General features: G+C 38.5%; 2 protein-coding genes across 5 annotated transcripts; one reads left to right on the top strand and one right to left on the bottom strand.

The window, feature by feature from the left end:
- Positions 1 to 9,619: 9,619 nt before the first annotated feature.
- MS3_00000070 (uncharacterized protein) lies at positions 9,620 to 10,972 on the top strand. The gene has a single exon (XM_051207989.1). The coding sequence runs from the start codon at positions 10,364 to 10,366 to the stop codon at positions 10,769 to 10,771; it is 408 nt and encodes a 135-aa protein (XP_051069155.1). The 5' UTR covers positions 9,620 to 10,363; the 3' UTR covers positions 10,772 to 10,972.
- A 1,012-nt stretch (positions 10,973 to 11,984) lies between these two features.
- Positions 11,985 to 21,036, bottom strand: MS3_00005173 (uncharacterized protein; the record flags this gene model as incomplete). Of its 4 annotated transcripts, XM_035731648.2 has the most annotated exons (7): positions 11,985 to 12,113; positions 17,488 to 17,528; positions 19,909 to 19,989; positions 20,024 to 20,226; positions 20,265 to 20,655; positions 20,689 to 20,801; positions 20,836 to 20,917. In XM_035731648.2, 7 exons carry the CDS (start codon positions 20,915 to 20,917, stop codon positions 12,017 to 12,019), a joined length of 1,008 nt encoding a protein of 335 aa, XP_035585763.2. In that variant the 3' UTR covers positions 11,985 to 12,016. The 4 variants fall into 4 exon arrangements, with proteins under 4 accessions (XP_035585763.2, XP_051069154.1, XP_051069153.1 ...); XM_051213200.1 differs by lacking the exons at positions 11,985 to 12,113; positions 17,488 to 17,528 and adding an exon at positions 20,959 to 21,036 and having other exon boundaries at positions 19,796 to 20,226; XM_051213199.1 differs by lacking the exons at positions 11,985 to 12,113; positions 17,488 to 17,528 and adding an exon at positions 20,959 to 21,036 and having other exon boundaries at positions 19,796 to 19,989; positions 20,265 to 20,917.
- Positions 21,037 to 26,055: the final 5,019 nt, after the last annotated feature.

Below are 26,055 nucleotides of genomic sequence, written 5' to 3'. Positions count from 1 at the left end.
GACGATGAATTCCACGCTTTATTCGAGAAATTTTCCCCCATTAACTGTTCTCCTCGCTGACCCGGCTGCTTGGTACGGAATGCATTCGCATACGCATTAACGTCTACCTCCCAGCATCAAATGGTTAAGTTGAACGGTTTCATTGCCAACTTAAAAGTGCTCTACGAGCACACGAGAACGACAACTGGTATGAAACCTTATCGCTCGTCCCCTTAGGTATTCGAACGAGCTTGAAGGCAGATATACAATGTTCCGCCGCTGAACTGGTATACGGCACGACATTGCGTCTGCCCGGAGAATTCACACCACGGAGCAGACCTAATTTCGGTAAATCAGACTACGTCCATCGACTGTCTGCATTTATGCGAACGCTGTCTCCGGTGTCAACTCGAATACAACATCGACAGGTCGCTCTCTCTCGAGAGTTATCTACCTGTTCACATGTCTTTGTACGAGTAGATTCGGTACGCAAACCTTTGCAACAACCTTACGAAGGCCCTTTTCGCGTGATCGCTCGTCACGAAAAGACCTTCAAGGTTGATCGACACGGCCGCGTCGAGATCGTCAGCATTGATCGTCTCAAACCAGCACACGTCGATGACAGTGCCCTATCTGATAACCTGAGATTCAATGCTAGACCAAGCAAACCTACTAGCGCGATCCTCAAACCATCTTCAGGTCCCACGCTAGATACACCTGAGACCTCACTCTCACGTCCCAGTCAACAGCACGCGTCATCTGCACCGTCTACGGACGAGACGACAGTCTCACGTCCAGATCAGCAGACCACGCCGCCCTTGACTTCGGATGAGATTGCAGGCTCACGCGACGCGAACGAGACTGCCGTCTCACGTTCCGGTCGCCGAGTACGTTTACCCGTACGCTTCCTCGACTAGTCGCACAGTCGACAACCGATACGGTGTAGGAATATTCCTATGCTACTTGCATGCTACACTCTTCTCTTTTTTGATTTTCTTTTTGTTTCCTGAGCCCACGCCCTCGACCATCTCCGTTTGGTTCCGTCGACTTCAGTCAACTTTGGCGAAAGCTGGATTGGCCACCCACGCTCTTGTCAACGCACTCAGTCGATATATTGGTTTCGAATGCTTGGCATACGCTTGGTCTCGAACTTGGTCGTTATGGTCGCTTCTGGTTCATCGGCTCAACGTGGTTTCGTCCTACGTCTGCAGCGTTTCTGGTGCGCACTCCTACGAACGCCCTCTTCAGATTCTGGATACAAACCACTCTGGTGTAGCATGCCAACTCAAGCAATAAATACAACACATCGCTCCTGGTACCGTTCTCCGAAAACGACCTTCGTTGGCAACTCGACGATTAACGATCGCTTTCCTGTTCGCCAATTCTTCCGTCCTACAATCGCTCGTCAGCCGATCAGTCCCACGATTCAAACCGCTATTTATCGAAAGTGTAAACCCTTTCTAGCGGGGGCTCCTGTAGTGACTCACGTTTATCACGAGAACACGACTGGTTTAATAAAAACAATTATTATTATAACCAACTGTACCAGTGTTTGTTTTAACGTGCTTTTGTTTGACTGTGCTAATGACAGCTATTTTGTGCTTCCGTTCTTTTTACACACACTTCGATTGTAACTTCGCGCGAATTCGGTTACCTTCTGTAACCAAGCTTGTATCCTGGCACGATCTCGGTATCCTTTCGATGCCACGAGATCGCCAGCAAATAAACATCGACTTGGTCCATTAATTGCCTTCTGGTATTTGGCTTCTCGGGGATTTTATGGAGTCATTTGGAACGAGCTTCTTACGCCTTCTGATCTATTTGGCACGTGTTTCTTGGTAGCGGTGTTCATAGTTAATCTCAACTCGACGCCACGCTACAATTGGTGATCCCAAAGTTTGGGACACGCGACAATTGGTGACCCGTATTTTGGAACACGCCTCTGCTTCTGGTCAAATCTTCCAAAGAAGCCAATTCGGTGAGTCTATGATTTATCTATCCACGTCTGTCGTATATTTTCATATTTAATATATAATATACTCGACATGACGGATAACGATAAGAATAGTATTAATATAATAGACTCCCATTTATGTGTACCGAACTCTTGTTACTTTTTATTCGCGTGACGATGAATTCCACGCTTTATTCGAGAAATTTTCCCCATTAACTATTCTCCTCGCTGACCCGGCTGCTTGGTACGGAATGCATTCGCATACGCATTAACGTCTACCTCCCAGCATCAAATGGTTAAGTTGAACGGTTTCATTGCCAACTTAAAAGTGCTCTACGAGCACACGAGAACGACAACTGGTATGAAACCTTATCGCTCGTCCCCTTAGGTATTCGAACGAGCTTGAAGGCAGATATACAATGTTCCGCCGCTGAACTGGTATACGGCACGACATTGCGTCTGCCCGGAGAATTCACACCACGGAGCAGACCTAATTTCGGTAAATCAGACTACGTCCATCGACTGTCTGCATTTATGCGAACGCTGTCTCCGGTGTCAACTCGAATACAACATCGACAGGTCGCTCTCTCTCGAGAGTTATCTACCTGTTCACATGTCTTTGTACGAGTAGATTCGGTACGCAAACCTTTGCAACAACCTTACGAAGGCCCTTTTCGCGTGATCGCTCGTCACGAAAAGACCTTCAAGGTTGATCGACACGGCCGCGTCGAGATCGTCAGCATTGATCGTCTCAAACCAGCACACGTCGATGACAGTGCCCTATCTGATAACCTGAGATTCAATGCTAGACCAAGCAAACCTACTAGCGCGATCCTCAAACCATCTTCAGGTCCCACGCTAGATACACCTGAGACCTCACTCTCACGTCCCAGTCAACAGCACGCGTCATCTGCACCGTCTACGGACGAGACGACAGTCTCACGTCCAGATCAGCAGACCACGCCGCCCTTGACTTCGGATGAGATTGCAGGCTCACGCGACGCGAACGAGACTGCCGTCTCACGTTCCGGTCGCCGAGTACGTTTACCCGTACGCTTCCTCGACTAGTCGCACAGTCGACAACCGATACGGTGTAGGAATATTCCTATGCTACTTGCATGCTACACTCTTCTCTTTTTGATTTTCTTTTTGTTTCCTGAGCCCACGCCCTCGACCATCTCCGTTTGGTTCCGTCGACTTCAGTCAACTTTGGCGAAAGCTGGATTGGCCACCCACGCTCTTGTCAACGCACTCAGTCGATATATTGGTTTCGAATGCTTGGCATACGCTTGGTCTCGAACTTGGCCGTTATGGTCGCTTCTGGTTCATCGGCTCAACGTGGTTTCGTCCTACGTCTGCAGCGTTTCTGGTGCGCACTCCTACGAACGCCCTCTTCAGATTCTGGATACAAACCACTCTGGTGTAGCATGCCAACTCAAGCAATAAATACAACACATCGCTCCTGGTACCGTTCTCCGAAAACGACCTTCGTTGGCAACTCGACGATTAACGATCGCTTTCCTGTTCGCCAATTCTTCCGTCCTACAATCGCTCGTCAGCCGATCAGTCCCACGATTCAAACCGCTATTTATCGAAAGTGTAAACCCTTTCTAGCGGGGGCTCCTGTAGTGACTCACGTTTATCACGAGAACACGACTGGTTTAATAAAAACAATTATTATTATAACCAACTGTACCAGTGTTTGTTTTAACGTGCTTTTGTTTGACTGTGCTAATGACAGCTATTTTGTGCTTCCGTTCTTTTACACACACTTCGATTGTAACTTCGCGCGAATTCGGTTACCTTCTGTAACCAAGCTTGTATCCTGGCACGATCTCGGTATCCTTTCGATGCCACGAGATCGCCAGCAAATAAACATCGACTTGGTCCATTAATTGCCTTCTGGTATTTGGCTTCTCGGGGATTTTATGGAGTCATTTGGAACGAGCTTCTTACGCCTTCTGATCTATTTGGCACGTGTTTCTTGGTAGCGGTGTTCATAGTTAATCTCAACTCGACGCCACGCTACAATTGGTGATCCCAAAGTTTGGGACACGCGACAATTGGTGACCCGTATTTTGGAACACGCCTCTGCTTCTGGTCAAATCTTCCAAAGAAGCCAATTCGGTGAGTCTATGATTTATCTATCCACGTCTGTCGTATATTTTCATATTTAATATATAATATACTCGACATGACGGATAACGATAAGAATAGTATTAATATAATAGACTCCCATTTATGTGTACCGAACTCTTGTTACTTTTTATTCGCGTGACGATGAATTCCACGCTTTATTCGAGAAATTTTCCCCATTAACTATTCTCCTCGCTGACCCGGCTGCTTGGTACGGAATGCATTCGCATACGCATTAACGTCTACCTCCCAGCATCAAATGGTTAAGTTGAACGGTTTCATTGCCAACTTAAAAGTGCTCTACGAGCACACGAGAACGACAACTGGTATGAAACCTTATCGCTCGTCCCCTTAGGTATTCGAACGAGCTTGAAGGCAGATATACAATGTTCCGCCGCTGAACTGGTATACGGCACGACATTGCGTCTGCCCGGAGAATTCACACCACGGAGCAGACCTAATTTCGGTAAATCAGACTACGTCCATCGACTGTCTGCATTTATGCGAACGCTGTCTCCGGTGTCAACTCGAATACAACATCGACAGGTCGCTCTCTCTCGAGAGTTATCTACCTGTTCACATGTCTTTGTACGAGTAGATTCGGTACGCAAACCTTTGCAACAACCTTACGAAGGCCCTTTTCGCGTGATCGCTCGTCACGAAAAGACCTTCAAGGTTGATCGACACGGCCGCGTCGAGATCGTCAGCATTGATCGTCTCAAACCAGCACACGTCGATGACAGTGCCCTATCTGATAACCTGAGATTCAATGCTAGACCAAGCAAACCTACTAGCGCGATCCTCAAACCATCTTCAGGTCCCACGCTAGATACACCTGAGACCTCACTCTCACGTCCCAGTCAACAGCACGCGTCATCTGCACCGTCTACGGACGAGACGACAGTCTCACGTCCAGATCAGCAGACCACGCCGCCCTTGACTTCGGATGAGATTGCAGGCTCACGCGACGCGAACGAGACTGCCGTCTCACGTTCCGGTCGCCGAGTACGTTTACCCGTACGCTTCCTCGACTAGTCGCACAGTCGACAACCGATACGGTGTAGGAATATTCCTATGCTACTTGCATGCTACACTCTTCTCTTTTTTGATTTTCTTTTTGTTTCCTGAGCCCACGCCCTCGACCATCTCCGTTTGGTTCCGTCGACTTCAGTCAACTTTGGCGAAAGCTGGATTGGCCACCCACGCTCTTGTCAACGCACTCAGTCGATATATTGGTTTCGAATGCTTGGCATACGCTTGGTCTCGAACTTGGCCGTTATGGTCGCTTCTGGTTCATCGGCTCAACGTGGTTTCGTCCTACGTCTGCAGCGTTTCTGGTGCGCACTCCTACGAACGCCCTCTTCAGATTCTGGATACAAACCACTCTGGTGTAGCATGCCAACTCAAGCAATAAATACAACACATCGCTCCTGGTACCGTTCTCCGAAAACGACCTTCGTTGGCAACTCGACGATTAACGATCGCTTTCCTGTTCGCCAATTCTTCCGTCCTACAATCGCTCGTCAGCCGATCAGTCCCACGATTCAAACCGCTATTTATCGAAAGTGTAAACCCTTTCTAGCGGGGGCTCCTGTAGTGACTCACGTTTATCACGAGAACACGACTGGTTTAATAAAAACAATTATTATTATAACCAACTGTACCAGTGTTCGTTTTAACGTGCTTTTGTTTGACTGTGCTAATGACAGCTATTTTGTGCTTCCGTTCTTTTTACACACACTTCGATTGTAACTTCGCGCGAATTCGGTTACCTTCTGTAACCAAGCTTGTATCCTGGCACGATCTCGGTATCCTTTCGATGCCACGAGATCGCCAGCAAATAAACATCGACTTGGTCCATTAATTGCCTTCTGGTATTTGGCTTCTCGGGGATTTTATGGAGTCATTTGGAACGAGCTTCTTACGCCTTCTGATCTATTTGGCACGTGTTTCTTGGTAGCGGTGTTCATAGTTAATCTCAACTCGACGCCACGCTACAATTGGTGATCCCAAAGTTTGGGACACGCGACAAAGTTTCAAACCCAACCCAGATTTCAAATGTTTGGAAATAATCAGTTATTAATCTGTAAATTGCACATTCATCTTAATAACCTACCTCACATTGGAAGTTAAAACATCTCGATAGTTCAATTTGTGGCATTATTCACCAGTTTAATATTGAGCAGTTTGACAACATGTTAGTGAGTGAAATAAAACAATGACTGAACATTTTAAGTGAGAGATTAGAAAATATAAAATGGAAATATATTCTTAATGGACATGGAAACAGATAAAAAAATTTCAGAACTATTTTAATAGCTGTTTAGTTTAGAAATGTTAGACAAAAATATGAACTCAGTGTTAGTATCCATTATCAGCCAAAATTATTCCAACTAAAGAAATCACTAAACTTTTGATTTTCTGACTGATAGTTTTCATAATTTGTTGAACTGATTGAAGTAAACGCTAGAAAGTGTAAAATCGAATATTAGTTTCTCTGACCAAATAGATGTATTCAGAAAGCAAATCTATGAGTATTTGGTACATTTGTACGTAAAACAGTATTAGCGAACAACGAGGCTAGATATATTGAGATTTTTCCTTTATAAATTTAAAAAAAAGAATCACTAAAACTCATTTTAAGGGAAAAAACAAATATGATTATAGTTATAAGACAGCAATTTTTGAAGGGAAATACATTTGAGGACATCTATCACTACAGTTGACGTCAGCTTAAGAATCATTATAAACCAAAGAGGAATAAGTAACCATTTTGGCTTCGTTTGTGACTACTCAAATGTGCACATTCACGGTCGCATACATGGTCATAGAAGATCTAGGTCTCTCTCCAGGATCACGAAGATATTTAACCGCAATAACAGTACCAAACTTCAATAAATTAGAGGTATGGTGATGATTATGCAGTACCTTTGCTGATTAGCTGTTTTATTATAATGTCCCTTTGTTTTTGGTGGTACTCCAGCTAGCATCCGTTCGTGATTAAAATACTTTTTAAAATAAACAAACCTTTACTTTAATACTTAACTGAAGAAACAGACACACTGAACTGTTGAGGTTTTCTCTAAATATACTCACAGTTGCTCACTGTATGTGATGACAGTCTTGACAAAATTTTCTATAAATAATAAGTTTATTCTTAATGGCTGAACTGAACAAGTAAGAGTACTGAAGACAATATAATGATGTCGTAATTTCCAGATCTGTTCAAATCTCACCAAGGTAGCTACAAATAGACCAGTGCTTATGGACGGGAAAAAAACAGAGAATATATGGGTATATTGTATTAATTTTACGTATGAATTATCACTGCAAAAACACTAATTGGAAAATACATCATAAAAAATAAATAAATGAAGAACTAACATATTTATGGTTGAATATTATCAATGGGTAGTCATAATCATCATCTACTCATTCACAGGAACGATATATATATGTTCTTATTGCAGTTTATAAAGAGTAAATAAGTAGTTTAAATATCAATACTCAGAACCACCTCTAATAAAATAAAATGGATTATGTTCACTTTGTCTACTAAATTACTAGCGTAAATAAACTAATACGACAATAAGCCTTTAAAAAACATATTCATCTATAAATTAGTGGGAACCAACAATAATAATAAATAAGCATATAATAATAATAAAACTAGTAGGATCATTTTTAAGGCACAAAATGCGTTTTATTCAATGGGAAAGTGCTTATTTATTATGTTCTGTGAGGAGTTTTACATTCAGCTAACCAAATTTTGAAACTACGATGTTTACAAATTTACCTTGTTTGAACATACAACAGCTTATGATTTTTCTTTTACATTACATAGTAAAAACTGTAATCAAAATTCAGGCAACTTCACATTAAAAATTATTATTCATCTTAAAAAATGACATCTAGTACATATTTCACATACTGGTTAAGGACTTATTTCTGTCTAAGACAATAAATAATGTTAATCAAAAACAAATCAGTTAACCTAATAGAAAATGTATTAATCAAAAAGTGAGAATGGATGACTAGCAGAATAATTTCACACTACAAATGATGTAAAGAGTGTAAATGAAATCACCAAGAATAGGTATAAGATAAAATATCACTTTTAAATTTATGTACAAACATTTGATTTTCTTGATAGATTTTAAGAAACTAGAAATGACAAGAATAACACAATAAAATGATTTTATTTCAAGGTTTTTCATCAACTGCAAACAGTTTCAATTTGCAAAGAATCTTATGGTTTAAGATAAAGGTTAGATATACCTTGGTTAATGAAGTTGAGACAGATGTTCGAAACAGGACCGAAAGTTGTATTACGAAAACAGTAAAAATTTTATGCGTATCTGTGCTGAAAAAAAAACAAGCTCTACAGAGTTGGGGAGGAGAGGTTGTACCTACTTATAATCATAACACAAATAATAAACTAAATCATATTAACACTTATTACTTAAAATACGGTAAATATTATGAATTTCGGTTCTATTTCTGAACATACATCCAAATTTCATCAACTAAAGAATGGAGCACCCTTTTAAGTAACCAGGTTATTTTTAGTTTATAACTGATGGAAAGCCTTAAAATAGAATAAATTCATTTTATTCTTCAAATCTCGCTGTCATTAGGGGGTTGTGAAGATTGTTCAATTTCATTGAAATCGCGAACCAACCAATGTTAGACCACCGCTAAAAACCTAGAAGCACAGGACAGCCGTTTCGTTCAAGTATGGGACTCTTCGGAAGTGTGCATCCGTGGACCCGCAAGTGGGACTCGAACTTAGGTACTTTGGTTCTGGGTGCGCACTGCTGAGAAGCGCTAAACTAGGACGGAACGGCAGCTCAGTAAAATCTTGTTGTTCTTGGTTTGTCTAAACACGGCTAAATCTTCCGTACAATTGGAATTTAGTTCTTTTCCAACATAGGATTTATCAACTTCATCTGCACCAATTTCAGCCTTCTTATATTAGCCTATTATTACTATATCACAACCAGAATGTTACCGTTACAAACAATCCACCAACTAACTGATTTTTTATATCAGTTGAGTGATGCTATAATTCATCTCCTAACAATGTTTTATATAAATTAATACATAAATACATAAACGACCATTAAAATGCATTAGATTTATTGTAAAATTATTTGACCTTTGTTGTATGAAATGCTATGATAATTTATTGCAACTACGTTTTTAAAATTTTGGATTCGGCAAATATATCATATATCTCACATAAACTTCATAGGATCGCTCATATTATGTCGATATTCGACTACAAATGTAATCGGCACCATGCTCATGTTCTAATAAAACGCGTGAATATTTAATGTTCATTTCGTTTTGTCATCAGGCCAACCTGTCAAGTTACAGCTTTAATGATTTTTCAAGCTCATATCATTTGATATATATATATATATATATATATATATATATATATATATATATATATATATATATATATATCACTGACAAACAGTCAGTGATATATCGGTAAGTTCACAATTTGTGTATTGATTCAGAGGAATAATTCTAAGTAACAGTTAGTATTATGACATAAAATATGTTTCAGCCATGAAGATTTATTAATTTCTTCATCTTCTAGTTAGTCTCGTTCGCTGTTTTTTTACGTTTATATATATATCCACTATATTCTGTCTTTTATACAATCATTACTACTATGATTTTAATTTCACTGATTTTCATCTGATTAATCTCCTTCAAATCTCATCATAATACTAAAGGTGAGGTAATCGTCTATTACAGTGATTAGTTTCAGTTGCTTTTTGATGCAATAAGAAATAAATTGTTAGTATAATATTTTTTGATTTCAGCGAATTGATTATGTACAAATTACAAGTGTTCACAGTTACCAAGAAAGAATTCTAGATGGTAATTGTTATAAAGCTCGGTTTTACTTTGTCTAATGTTATAACGGTTGGGTTTCCACGTTTACACGTATGGGACGTTAATTTACCTAAGACGAATATCTACACAAGATTCCCTTTCAGTGTCTATTCTACCGGACGTCAACACAATTCAGATCACGAACACGTGATTTGCCTGACCACAACGTAAATATATTGTTGGGATATTCAGGAAAATATTTTTCAGTCATAACAATTCGCGACGGGGTGAAGAAAAGATACAATCCAAAGTCATTCTGTAATTGGACGAAATCCAGTCTAATTATTCAACCAATCAGTATCCAGATTGTCGTCAGTGTCCTTCAACGACATTGGTCATTAGTCATACAGTAATTTTCATCACAAGTGCTGATTCAAAAAAATGACTCTCCCTTCCGATCGATTACAGCTGCTCTTTGAACGACATTTGGAGTTATTAGTCAATTTCCGCACGCAGCTGCTAAATCACTCATGCTATGAAGACGCGACGGAAGTGGATGGATTGATATCTGAAGTACACAGTGAGCTGGAAAATGACAGCAGCCTCCATGAATCCTCGATGAACTGTACTTCAAACGAAACAGTCATCCATCATGCGCCCAGTGGTCCAGTACTTTCTATTCCAGAAACATGCCCGGTAATGGAGTCAAACTCCATCAACCCCGAAACAGCATGTGCAGACAGTAACATATCCAACTCACGAGAAGATCTCATTGTTTTGCCAGAAAATGTGTTCCACGCATCAAATAATAACCAAGAACCTGGTACAGTTTTGTTGGACGCCGATTAACATAATGCTCCACTACTTACTAAAGATTTAAACCCTGATGACTTCGAATTGGATGGCGTTTATCCTCAATATCTGATCGATTTTACTGGATTCCCTGTGCAATATGTTTTAAATACAATCAAATTAATTGTAATTTGGGTTTATGAAGACCCAACATTATTTCGAGGGGGTGGATAGACGCGAGAAAAATTTAAAATCCGGACATCAACTCCGGATCTCCAAAAAAAGGGGAGGTGTTGGGATATTCAGGAAAATATCCCAAAAATTATCCTTTAAGCCTAACGCTATCCTTGGACATAAAATGGTATCATCTTATTGGTCAATATTTGTTTAACGTGTCATTTTCCTGTTGGCCATTATTGTACAATGTTATCTTCTATTTTATGGTACGTTGTGGACTGCTTGACTGGTATATAAACAAAGTATGTCTGGAATATAATGATTCATAACTCAGAGGCTGTGACTTGTGTTCTGGACTCAACTGGCTGGGCTAGACAGGGAAGCGAGACCAATCAGAACCCTAGGTCGTTCTACGTGTTTGTGCGTCTTTGGTCCGATCAATAATTCGCTACCCCTTAATCAGCAGCATTATTTTCACAGTTATAACATATATTTCCACACCAGGCTGATCAATTGCAGTCTTAAACCTCAATGGGAAGATACAAGCCAAACAATATCAAGTGAAAGTACGTATAATCTTTCTAATTATCATCTCTCTCTTATTGAACATTGGTTTTATTCTTGGAAAATCAACACCAATACCAATTAAAAAACTAAGGAAATTAAGAAAACTTTTTTCTTGAACAATGAAAACATCTGTAAAACTCTTCTCAAAAGATCAAAATCCTTAAATATTTTATAAACTTCATTGATAAGAACAACTAATATCTCTGCAAGTCAACAAGGTATCTTAAATGAAGAATGTAAACACGTATAGCACAGTTTAAAAATTACTCTAGAATAATATATGATTATTTTTAGTTGGACATTCGAATAAAAATTATAGAAAAGAAAAAAATTACTTGAAAATTGAATTTATCTAAAAAAAAATTCAAATGTTCTCAGATCTATTTCTTCATCAATTGTCTGCTTATACCTCTCATCACTTACTTATTAGTGCTTGTATACAATTTAATAATCAAATTATTCAACACATATACATTGATTCTTAAAATTATTTATGTATTTAAAATATTTTGATAAGTAAACATTTCCCTCTTAATGTATTCCACGCAGAAGATGCTTCTAAACCAAAATATTTTTTTGAATTGTATGTTTACTGGTAACCAGACTTGGGATATGTGAATTTTCATTAGTCTTTGTACGGCTTTTGTAACTCGAACTGTAAATAATATAAATTAAAACTTTTATATAGTAAATTGTAATTTCAACTAGAATCAGTCATCAACAACGTAGAACTTGGTGCGTACGTACGTACATCATTTCGAGTTGCACAGATCATTTAGCAAAAATAATATTTTGTAACATCCCAAAATAAACTCCATATACATATTACTAAATAATCTATATGCGTGAAATTTCTATGTTTGATATGTAGAAGGCACTATATATTGCTGTGGAAGAGATGACTTGGAAACTATATTGTATCATCTTGTTATCTATGTTTTAATAAGATGAATTTTACGGACTCATAATTCAGTAAATACAGTAGATCAGAACATAAATACTTAAAAATCAACCAACTTGTGATTTCGCATTTACGAGTGTTTCACATTCTTTAAACTGTAGTACACCAACCATACAAATGGTAATAAAAATTAAATCTCATAATCCATTCAGGATATACATATACATACTTTGAAAAATAGATTTAAGTTCAAAAGTTATGATTGAGTAATAGAATGTCAAATGACTGCTTCACTTGTTCACAGTTTCATTCAAAACAATATATTACGATGGAATTTCGCCAACAATTTAATTTACATTTAGATCCATACTTATGTTATCACTCTATCTGTATAAACTGCGGTAGAATGTAACGTTCTTTACACTGATTGAATATGATTGATTAACAAACTAATATATCATTTATTGTATAAATCAAACGAAAAATTAACAAAATAATCAGCTGTAAATATGACAGGGTATTCTTTGGAAACTATACACACATAGAAAATCATAATTACCATTTGTAAGTAGTATCCACTTTATAATTAATTTTTAGTGTACTATCTGATCACAAATAGTATAAACAATTTTGATCTTTTTGATGAACTTATTTCAAAATATTCCTGATTATATAAATAATTTAAATGGGCAAATAGAAAGTTCAACATTTAAATAATTCCAAATTACCTAGTGAATCGTGTTATCATTCGCTTATAAATACTCATTTAGATAAGTAGTATAGACCTGATAGTTCATTTATACGTTTTAAACATTTATAGGTAATAAACTTTCAAGTCCCTCTGTTTTTACTGTCAGAGTTATTCTTAAGATTATTTACACTATTTTTGCCAATACTAATAGTGACAACAACTAAAGCTATTTTGTGCGACAGAGGTCAGACAGGACATTAATTAGAAGAAAAACTAAAGGAACCAATATGCGAAACAACTCGTTGAAAAGCCAATCGATAGAAACATAGAATACGTATGATAGAAATAAAACGGCAATTATAATTATGATACATGCCGAAAGTATATGATGAACAATCAGGATTAAAATTGTTAAAAATTTTCTGTGTATAAATTAAGCAAATATCTATAAAAAACCAAACATCAAAAAGATGGATTCTGGGTATAGATAATCCTGTCTTGAAGAGTGCTAAGTAAATGAATTCTATACGGTTCTATTCATCGATTGTTAATAAGTAAGCGCCAATAATCACCTGCACAGAACTATTAGAGTATATAGAAGTGTAGACTTAAACTAAATTTAATCTTTTTCTTCAAAATACGTAAGAAACTATCCTTAACATCCAATGATGAAATATGCAGGAAACGCCTAGTTACAGAGGTCGTGAAAATTCATCATTAATGAAACGAACTCATTATACATCTCTTTAAATTTTCGAGACTTCAATAATTTGCCGCAATCTATCTTTGAAACATGATCACTCCCATCCTTCGTTTGCTGTATCGATGCCCACCTCCTCTCAAAATCCATTAAATATGCTTACACTTTTAATTATATTCCATCCCACCGATGAAACATTATTATTGCCGAGTCTTTTCATTAAACCTTTCTACCGGCAGGTATCTTGCACAGTCCCTTATATAGCTTATTAGTTTAACTATTATCTAATTCGAATAGCAGGATATAAAACAACCTTGCACATGAATGACGGGGAACCTATCATAGTAATTGTTGGTGTTGTTGTTCTGTGCTCTCTATTTCTATTTCATTTTCTCTAGTAGCGGATGACTATAATCACTCCGTTGTGGCACTGGAAACGATCTTAAATGCTGTTCGTACATCAACAGGATGTCTACTTATATAGAATTAATGATTCCTGGGTGGTCTCTTACATTGCTGTGATCCACGAGAAAAATGTACTACCTAAACAAATTTTGAACTATAACACTACACAATCTAATATTATATATCGGTCCTTCACGTTTAACATTCTGATCACGCCAGTATGAATTTTGTAATTATTTTCAGAATTTGGACTTCATTTAAATAAGTTCTCTCGGTTTGGGTGGCCGGGTAGTATTCCAGCTCTCACAAAAATCAAAAGATCTGTGTGGCGCATATATGTTTGGTACCTCCTTGTACTAATTTTTGTGTTTAAATAAATAAACTCTAAGACATAAATGCATAATTTCAGGGTGGTACATACATTATGTCGTTGAAGGAAGCCGAGACTTATTAACGGATTGTTCACAAAGTTGAGTTTGATGTTAGAGAAATACCGTATTAATAAATTGACAACAGATTAACACAAGTTACACTGAAGGAACCACACTTAATCAGTTGCTACACATGTTCACTTACTAGGACAGTTAAAAAATGACACAAAATCATTTCAAACCATCGCATTGCAAAAGAACTACACTAAAACATTCTATTTTATAGCAATCCCGTACAGAACTATGTGCCGAGATTTCGCACAGAAATCAGATTTATTAGAGCTAACGATATAACTAGGTGTCTTAGATTGTCGTATGCAAACTATATCAGTCTGTATAACTAATACTGGGATTGAGTAGCTAAGAGCGTTTAATAATACAAATATATATAGCTAGACGTTTTGAAGATCACTTCAATTTGGAGATAGTTCTCGACATAGGCAAATGATTTTAACTGAGGGACAACTGAAATTCATGAAATATTTGGATAGTTATTTTGTCACTGAAACGAAATAACCTGTTAATTAGGAGTTTGGAAATCGCTACTAAAAATATATTAGGATAATCAAGACACCAGAAAACATAGGTCGTAAAAGTTGGTTATCCAATCATCACTCATATTTTGTTCTGTTCAGTGGTTTACATTATATCAGGAAAATACTAGAGAAGCATTTTTAAACTTGATTATTAACAAAAACTTGTCGAACAGTTATCTCATCCCATTTACTGTTTAGCAGCTCTTTAGACACAGTAATAGTCTGTTTTAAAGTACAAAAGTAAACATCAGTTAATGAACAGTATTGTTATTCAGTTCAGGATAAAAATTATCTTCCATGTGTTTACTAAAATTCACAAGTCATAGTCTTTTGGAGCATTCGTATCATTAAGTGGGTCATGAATTGAGATCGCGAAGCGATACTAATCACTCATATTACCTTTCATTATTCATGTTAAAGGTTTCAGAAAATTATTCACTCGTGTGGGAACTCATTCATAGAGGATCTATTAATAGTGGTGTAGTGAACATAAAAATATGACAACTTGGGACACAAATGATCACAATTTACATAATTAGCACCACCTAATTCTGCAAATGCCTTGAGTGATTTAGTGATCACTCATTAATCTTGACCACAATCCTATTCGATTTCCACTATTCCAAAATTAATTCCCTATAACATGATCGTCAAATGTCAGTAGAACGCAACAGCCAACGAAAATCCGAAAGGATGTTAACACAGCAAACCCTGTGATGATAGTCAGTCGATCGCAATAGGAAAGATTAAGCATAAGAGATACGATTCAAGAAAATATAAATTAGTGAGATAAAACCGCAAAAAGGTTATGAGGAACTCAGAAGCTCAGGATTTGTGGGAAGACAAAGAATGGACGCACTTGAGAAGATAACCATTTACAAACAAGATGATCACTTAAGTAGGTTCATTTGGGACTTACGAAACATCTGAACAACTCGACCCTACATAAAGTAGGCCATGATGGAGTTATATAAAACGACAATAAAAGGTTCTTAATTAAACTACTCAGCTCAGTGAACATATTACAGCCAAAAGCAGACGCCAGTGTCAGACATTTGAGGGTCGTGAATTAGAGATTCATATATTTATACGAAAAATAAACGTGACACGCAGAAACTATTCACTTCACTCCATCTAGCCACTGAGTTGATATTAAACAGACTAAGAATATAATTCACACTGTCATTACGGCTTTTCTCGTACATTAAACCTGCTAAGCCTTCTAGTCTATATGTTCCCTATTGTTGAACTTACACTATTTATTAAAGTGGTCATTCATAACATGCATTACAAAAATCGCAACATGCATTCGATTATTTATTAGTGTTATAATTGCTGAAACTATCAAATTTAATACAAATTACGAGGGTATGGATCTGGTACTCTCCAAACGAGACATTTTAGCGAAAGTATTTCAAATCTTCACTTCTTCTGTGGTGAAATGAAACTATCAGTGATCCTTCGAGAGCTTACTGGGATATCATATCAGATTAACTAAAATGAATGTGGTAGTTACACTTCTTGATTATGTTAGAAGTCATCATTGTACTAATTGCAGTTAAAAATAATGTACTGTCAGCTCGAGGCACAATAAGAACTAAACTGACCCAAATACACTGATGTCAGGAATATCTCAAAGCTGTTCCGCTTCAGACGATTCGTCTTCTAATGGACATTAACGTTTTAATGTAAATGTCACTTTTGAAATGAAATATCCAGTGATCCATTTAATCGAGTTATCAAAACATAACACCGATTTCCAATAGATCTACAAAACTTATTTTCCATATTTTCATTAGTCCCATGTTTTACTTCGTGGTTGATTTTATCGTCAATAAGCAATGATAGCTTAAACTAGTCTATTATCGTGCAAAATTCTTTGTTATTTGACGAATATTCCTTAAGTATAATTAGGAAATTATTAATTAGTGACACAAAAACAATAGTTAGCTTCAGCCATGTGGATCGGTAGTTTGACATTTCTGAACATATTCGTGCAAACTTACTGAAACGTTTTTATTACGTTGTAATAAATCAGCTTTGCTGTTTACTTAGTCAAGTTTTAACTTTTATTAAGCAGTATTAATTACAAACCACTTGTTTTTTCAATAAACAAACCTAAGAAAGACCAATATTTGATAACGATCAGTGGATATCATTATCTGGAAACATTTTGGTTACAATTTACGAGTAAATCATAATTTGTATTTCGAGGCCATAGGTAGTGAGACTAAAAATCGTTCAAGGTGGCACGTTTGCATTAATTCTTTATCTTCCTGTTGAATCTTGAGGTTTGTGAAACTTACATACTTCATTTTACCAGTTCCTTTCGAACTGCATTTTCTGTACTTAGTTTACCACTTACAATGACTTTATTTTCACTCCATCACCATTCTTGTGAACTTCCTTTAAAAATAAACAAGATTTGTGCATTTTAAAGATGGATGTTTTCTGAGTGGTCGGGCTTGCCTATCGTGATGAGGCAACCGAGCTATACTGGCTGGAACAACCGTTCCTCAAGGTTCTACCATGTCAGACAGGTCGGTTGAAGAGTGGTAAGACTAAAAGCAACAAACCCAAGGTCCGAAGGCGAAGTCGTACTGCTGACTGTACAGAGGTGTGACAGCAGTAAGGTGTTTCCTTCAGACAACAAGCATGACAGCGATGCTGCCTTCCCACAAAGAGGGGTGGGGTTAGAACAGGTCGACCCTAAAATTGCACACCTCGCCTTATCCCGCGGATATCCGTCTCCGGCGGTAAGGTCTCAACAAGTACGGAGCTAACACAAAAATTACCCATATAAACGTCGTGTGTGACCGACCTCAAGCAGTTGTCCTTTGAGCACTGCGGTCACGCTCCCAGGTCACTAAGATCACCTCTAATCCGATTTTCTCTTCAGGTACCTCCAGAACAACCCTTCCACGGTGTGGGCAACCGGGAAGTGATAACCGCCCTCATACCTCTAACAGCACTCAAAACCACTGTATTCATAATCAACCGAGCAGTAAACAAATAGTAAATAGGTCCCACTCATCACTGAATAGCTTAAAATAATTCAGGATGGTTGTCAGTGGTACTGAAAATAACATGTGGTCAACTGGTAAAGCTACCTTTTAAACTAATTTGTAGAGTCTGGATATTTTTTATGGTGATAACCGTAGCAGATTGATAATTCGTACAAATGCAACTACAAAACTAAATATACCTTTTTCCCAATAACCTTGAAATTGTAAAATCGTTGCTTTGCAGTTAGCTTCATTAGATTTCCATTAAATCCGGCGATGGAGTACAAGGATTAGGAAAAATGAGTCCCATTTATACGTAAATCTAAGGTGTTGGAAGAGGTACAAACCGCATAAGCGAGACATTAGGTCAAAAATACCTATTTCAACGAGACCAACAAACTAAGGAAGAGGACTGAGTATTCAGAGTGAACTCGTATCTTGCTAGACTTTACAGCTACCCACGTCATTGAAAAGGATACTTCTTATTCGAAGGCCGACTGGATGACCGTTAGTGACCTAATCAACTAATTAGCCATCTTCACCTAGTACCCTTTGTCTAACCAGCATTACAAACAATTGTCACCAGTGCTTCCTATACGTGATTAATTACTTATCTCCCATTGTCACGTGATGCGCCACAACTACGAGACAATATAGTGGATTGATGTATCTTGTATAAGCTAGAAGATAGGCAGGTGGACAGCTTACTTGATCCATAGAACATTTTACCTGCCGGAACTTCGTCAATAATCGACTTCTTAGGGATAAACAAACTTACAGGATAAGTAAAACGATCTGCGTCGTATTAATTAACCCCGAATGGCCACACTGGCGTTGAACCAGAACAGCTCTGAGGAAACAGTTTACATTTTGAAGGAAAAAAACACGTCTCAAGCAGGTATCAACTGTTACCCAGTATCTTCATTTGATAAAATTGGCAATTGCGTAATGAGATTAGTAAATAATAGACGAGACGATAAGCTAGTTACCTATAAAAACATGTCACTAGGTTAAATAAAAATGAGAGGGGACGAAAGAATACCCTAATGAAAATCATTTGAAATTTCCAATTTTGATGTCATCCGATCATAAAGTCTAACCTGATCAATAGTGAACGAGCAAAGAACTTTTAAATGGTTTATATACTTTCCTGGTATGCTTTTTCACTGTGGACACGCTTGTAAAGTTTTAAGAGAAAAGCGATACATGATAACCAGAAAACTACATTGCATCTTGCAGTAAAATTTAGGTTGGACTCGAGCTACAGCAAGAAAAACGAGGAAGAGTAAGGAATAATTAACTAGCTTAGACTGACAGCTAGTGTCGGCTGGAAGGTAATTCTTTAAGTGGATAAGCTACTCTGTATTCGATGACAAAGGGTTCATGAATATGAGAATCAGCTAACAAGAACAAATCGAACACTTGGACTTTCGATTATAACAGAACTATTTCGAAATATTTGTGCCATTCGGACATCGAAGTTATTAAATGTAAGCTAATAGTCGGAGGTAACCCGAAACTGAAACATGAAATATTCGTGTCCTCAGATAATACAATAAATAGGTAATATTGACTAATACCGACGAAGTCACAGGCTAATTGTTAGAAAACATGTACCGATGGCAACCTGTCGTCAAACAAATTCCAGAGTCGATGAAAAATAACAAATGAACCAGAGAAGATATTTATAATAATTGTGCATTTTACTCATTGAAGGTATTGAAGTCAAATACAAGAGATGAAGTTTGTTATTGCGAAGCTCACGAAACTTCGCCATTTACAAGGGGCTCACTTGGTTCAGAATTGTCAGGAGTATCGGGAGTTTCATTACTAGATGGTTGCTCCTCAGCATTTTTGGTGACCTGTGAATTTAGATAGTAACAGTTAAATTGTTACCTTAACGTTCGACAAATCTTCTGCTAGTCCATTGATAATATCTCTGAAGCGTGAAAGCGAACGGCCTGGAATTGTAATTGCAGTTCTAGATGCTGTTCGGACTTCTGAAATACGAAGGTAAGTTCCAAATCGGTTGAACGAGGAGTCGAAGTACAAAGTACGATTGTCAAACCTTAGGGACTTTGACTCCGGTAAACTAACAGCTTTATATGAGGTAAGAGTAAAAAATTTCGAAACATACATTTGCTATCATTTGCTTCTGAACCATCCCACCATTTTCCCAGCATGTCATTGATAGCATTATACAAATCTAGCATGCCCTGAGAAGGAATAGCAAGTTGTATTCTGTTCAAAGTTGACAGCATTGTTAAACGGAGAAAATGACCTCTTCTATTGCGTTTAAGGTCAAGGAAATAGCGTCTGTACGGATAGTTGACGATATGGGACTTTATGAGGCTGTTTGAGGGCTGTGAATCTGTATTTTTATTTGCATCTGAGGTTTGGGCACCTGAACTTTCGTCATTCGACTTGATCTCTTCAAGGACATCAATGAGATCCTTTAGTTTATCTTTAATTTCTACGGCAGCTTGCAGGGTCAGAAGAATTCTGGCTTTTCGACCGTCGGAACTGACCTACTTTCTCATCACGTTTAAAGTATACCAAACCTCAGCGATTTTCATAAATATCCCTCTTCTATTTCTCTTGACATCGACATAAAATCGTTTTTTCTGGACTTGCAGGGCAACACTAGCCAAATCTTCCTCTTCTTGAATATCACCTAATTTTGTAGTACCAACAAAAACATAACTTACGCCTCTGGGGTAAAGGACCCGGTAAATATGGCATCATCGGAAAATGTGGATTAGGTGGTGGCCTGTACAAAAGAGGATTCATCTGACAGAAAAAAGTTTGACATGAAGTAATGAAAGGCTCACCATCGAAAAGTAGAAGAATTATGACAAGCACGCCTAATTTGACAACAACTTCGTTCGACCCGGCAAAGTGAAATTGACGTGGTAAAAGGTTAAACAGTGGAGACCTTGAACTTGGGGGCTCAAATATGTAGATGCAGCTATACTCAGTTGAGTGTCGGTATGCGCCTTGAATGAAAGGGATCACAAATGATCTAACTGAACCACGGTTAATGCAAAAATCCTTCTCTTTTATACTTGTTAAACGTTGACAGAATGAGTAGCTGGACGAAATTGAAATAGTCAAAAGAGGCTGCAAAAGGTGGCATTTAAATTTTACATTAGGAAGGACTCAGTACTACAGAATGGATCAAAGGGATAAGGAAATTTCGTCCACAAAGACATTTCGCTCGTTGGCTGTATGTAAAATGTTAGACTGAAAAATAACCACAGCAAAGATAAGATGTTGACGAAAGAGGCCTTAGAATTGTAACTTTCTGGGTTATGGGGCTTCGACAAAGGATGAATCAAGAGTCACTTTGGGTGTGACATGCAGTTATTTTATACAGATGTATGGAGCTTGCTCAACAAGCGATTGGGGCTATGTGTTCAAAATGGTTCAAATGGTTGTGAACAGAATAGAAGAAGCTTTCGCTTAACGGACTTCCGTGTCTAGTAGCAGTGGATCGCCAATGCCTCCAGGCAGGAACCTAGGTATAGTAACGATAAAAAAGAAAAAGAAGTTGGTAAATCATAGCAAGATACTATCCTTAGTCCTTAAGTATGTGTCAAGTTTCCTCTTAAAGGATTCCTAGGAAGTCGCTTGGACTAGCTCAGCCGGCAGCGAATTCCAATAGTTGACAACTTTTAGAAAGTAGAAGTTGTGCCTACAATCCGTCCTGCTGTTTTGTGTCTCCAGTTTCCACGTGTTACCTCTTAGGTTTGTGTTGGAGCTAAACCTAAGTAGGTGTTTAAGGAGATGTCCAGAAGTGTTAAGGATGTTGTAAACCATCAGATCACCTCTAAGACTCATGTACTCCAACGAGTAAAGATTTAGTGTTTGGAGGCGCTCTTCACAAGGCTTGAATTCGATTACGCAAACTGATTTCGTGGCTCGCCGTTGGGTACGCTCCAGAGTGTCCTTATCCTTTCGAAGTGAGGGAGGAAATACTGTTTCCGTACACTAAATGGAGAAGAATGAAACTGTTGAAGATCATATGGAAAGTCCTTCCGTCAAACTGCTTAAAGATACGCTTCATTGTTACCAGTGCAAGTTTAGCTCGAAAGGCAGTTTTGTCACAGTTAGCGTAAGACTTCAAATCGTAGGGTACCAGCACTCCAAAATCTTTTTCAACTTGGGACACTTCTAAAGAGGAGTTTCCAAAGTTGTAACTGTAGTTTGCAACATGTCTCCGATGGACTACTTTGCACTTTGAAATGCTAAAGGTAAGTCCGTTATCATCTACCCAACTTTGAAGTCGAATCAGATCCTCCTGAATTGCCAGTGTATACTCTTGATAGCATATCTCTTTCCGAATTTTCACATCAGCAAAAATTAATAAGCAGACGATGCCTGTTGTGAAAGATCGTTTATATAAATCAAGAAGAGAAGGGGTCCTAGTACCGACCCCTGGGGGTCCCACAAGGACACTCCATAGCCTGAGAGAAAGTGAAGTTAATCCTGACCTTAAAATGTCGGTCTTTTAGATATGAAGTGGGCCAGTCAATTAAAAGTGATTTGATACCCAATCGTTTGAGCTTATTAATAAGATATATTTGAATGACCCCATCAAAACCTCCTGATAAGTCAAGTTAAATGACGTCAACCTTCGCTTTGCGATCAAGAATGGTTGTTCATCTGTCCACTGCAGTCAGTAGGTTGATTATACAAGAACGACCCTTCTTGAAACCATGCTGTTGGGATGAGAAGAAGTTTAGGGATAATAAATAGTCGTGTGGACCATTGAATATCAGAGACTCCATAGTTTTTGAAGGTATAGACAGAAAGGCCACCAGTCAGTGGCTTGAAGGTTCGCCGCGTTGACCTCCATCAAGGATTGATGTGATGTGAGCCAGCTTCCAAATTTCCGGTAATTCGCTTCGACTTGGTGAGTGTGAGAACGTAACTCTGAACAGTGTTGCCAGGATTGAAGCTGCTTACCTCAGTATATCAGAATGAACCATATCCAGACCAGAAGTGTCTGTTTTAGGTGCTGAAGCTTCCGTTACACAAAGTCAGAACTCTGGTTCACTTCAGAAAGCCCTGTGCAGTTGCAGATGAAGCTTTCATCAATATAGTAAATATGGGTCGGTTGAAATGTTAGAGAATGTTGTTCAGCCAAAAAATTAGCAGCGCCACCGTCGTTATTGGTTGGGTCATTAGAACCTAGACAATAAGAAACTCCAGTTTCAGCTTCTCAAAGAGAAACTGTATAAGCTTTTCGGATCGGAGACAAATTTATCGATAAGATTTATCTGGTACTAAAGCCTGTTTTCTCTTATTGTCTTTGTGCATATGTTCCTTATATTTTTTGTATTGCCTGTACGCGCCGTTGTTATCAGTTAGTATGTATTCTGCCCAAAAGTTCCTTTGTGGCCTAGGAAATGAAGAGGCAGTTCTTGATGACTGCAGGTTGATGTAACTTTTGGAACCATTTGAGGAACAAACTGCTGTGCAACAAGAAATCCAAATGAGCATCCACATCAAATTGAAGGTGAATTTCCCAATCCACCTGTTGTGAATTGTCCTGCAAAGCTGACACATTCAACAGTTTGAAATTCCAACGCCTTTTGTTGATGGGATGTCTTAGCTACGTTTTGCTGATTAAACTAAAGGCCATGAAGGCGTGATCACTTCTCTTCAGAGGAGCCAGAGTTGAAGGGTCGTCAATTACGTATTCCTCGTTTGCAAATACTGTGTCTAAGCGCGACGGCGTCTGACTTTTTCCAACGAGTTGCCGGCTTAACATTTTCGAATAACCCCTGATCTTCAATGAAGTTGAAGAACTGAGACTCAGTAAAGTTTTCACCCTCAATATGTTCCACGAAATTGGCTTTAGGAAGGTTGGAGTCCCCTAGATTCAGGATCTGAGTGAATCCGAGACGAGTAGAGAGAATCAGGGTCCGTGATTTCCCATACACCTTGTGCAATGATCTTTCATCAGCGGATAAACTTCCCGCGAGATTCCTTAGGGATGTTCCGGATGCAGTGCGCTCAAAATACGGTATGACAGGCAGTATACTTACATTCCCATTTGATTCCAGTAAGTGATTAAATAGTGGGATATACTCTATGTCTGTAGAATTAGTGAGTGTTACACGAAGTAGCCTTGGGGGATTTTGATGCTTAGAGTCCTTTCCCCGAGCGAGCCGCGTGACCGTCAAACGCTCCATTTCGGCAAGTTCGAGCTTCTTGTTTAACTCTTCCTAATGCATCTTGTCATATTTACCCTGCAAACTGAGGGGAAGGTCAGGGCTGTCTTTAACGTTTATGATTATGAGAGAATCATCACAAACCGCTATCGTTTTCCCAGGTTTTCGGATGCGTTTAGGTCGAAGACCTTGTTGTTTGGAAATTGAAGCGCGTTTCCGACTCCTAGGCTGTTTACTGACCGCATGGATATTCTTGGGGGTAAACTGTACTGCCAAATCACCAGTTAATGTCCCTAAAATATTTGAGATGTTTATCTTCCAAGACAGTGACACCTGGTTCTTTTTTACTTTGTTAAGGGGGCTACAATCACCCAAAGAGTTTTTGTGAACCGCCGTTGCATCCACAGATCCTGTGTTGGGAGACTCAAGTCTGCTGAGGGAGTCTATTTCCTTCGATGTTATGATAATGCTGATTTTCAGCACGTTATCACTAATGTTATTATATGCTCCATCGACAGTAGCGCGGTCGATATCCCTCTTCTTGTATTCATTGGGCGTCTTTGTTTGTCTATCCGTTTTAGGACTGTATTTTTTCCAGATTGCTGACTACTTATTCTGCAGACTTGTCAATAGTACAATGAGGTTGCTCAGCAAAACTTAAGCATCGGTGCTGCACGTGACACACACTCACCTATGAACCGACTTACTGAGTCTGTTGTAAGCATTTACTGTGAAATCTGTGTACGCTTCTTGGAACTAACCTTTTGTTGCGTAAGTACACGGTAGGATCAAACGTCCCGTTCAAAAAACGCGCGTAGAAGATATAGACAGACTACCATATAGAATGTAATCATCATCATAGAAACGCGATTGTCTCAGTGTGTAGACAATAGGGTCTAGACTATGAAAATCTCACATTTTTAATGATCAACAGGACCCATAAACATAGAGCAGGAGGAATAGCTATGTTAAATGAAAATGTATCCCTTTTACTGTTGCCAATAATATATCTTATTAAAGTGGGATTCGCGACTTAGTTTAAAGATGCCACATGTATTCACATTTTGAAAACGCCTTCACTAGTAATAATTTTGTAATGAAATCATACCAACCCAGTCAAATCAGGAATGATGGGGTTCGAGGATATCGCGTCGTACGAAGATGTGTGTACCACATTGTAGGACAGGTTGAGCAAAATATCAGTCGACTGAAGTCGTGTGGAAACAGGTTTAACTGAACGCATTGAATTCGTAAGCCTGTTTGTGTAGGAGTTTTGATCCATATTCATTGAGGAAGATTAAAGGTCCACGAATTCTCCTGGAAGTCGAGATGTCGTTCCACAAACAAGGTTTATCCAAATAAATCGAGTGGAAGGGCGTCAGTCCACTGTGAAACTCTTGCAGCTGATAGTTAAGCTTTTAGTTGTCAGTGAAAGCGTTCTATTAACCCGTTTGCTTGTGGGTGGTAGGCGGTTGTTCGGAAGCGAGTGGTTCCTAAAAGTGTGGTCAGACAACGGAAAAGTTCAGATTCCAACTGACGTCCACGATCTGTAGTGATGGTTGAAGGGCAGCCGAAGTTTGCTACCCGAAGGCGCGGGCCAATGTTTCAGCAGTGATGTCCTTGATGGGTGCTGCTTCTGGACATCGGGTGAAACAGTCTACGCAGGTTAAGAGGTAAGAGTATCCATTTGAATCTGGTAAGGGTCCTACCAAATCCAGATGAACATGATCGAAACGAGAGTCCGGAGTT

This window comes from Schistosoma haematobium, chromosome 3, assembly GCF_000699445.3.
Source record: "Schistosoma haematobium chromosome 3, whole genome shotgun sequence".
In the NCBI taxonomy this organism is placed as follows: Eukaryota; Metazoa; Platyhelminthes; class Trematoda; order Strigeidida; family Schistosomatidae; genus Schistosoma; species Schistosoma haematobium.
The sequence above is the reverse complement of the archived record's forward strand: the minus strand, read 5'-3'. Positions and strand labels throughout refer to the sequence as shown.

Excerpts from the sequence above, each read along its gene's own strand:
- MS3_00000070 (XM_051207989.1), top strand. The coding sequence starts at position 10,364 with ATGACTCTCCCTTCCGATCGATTACAGCTGCTCTTTGAACGACATTTG.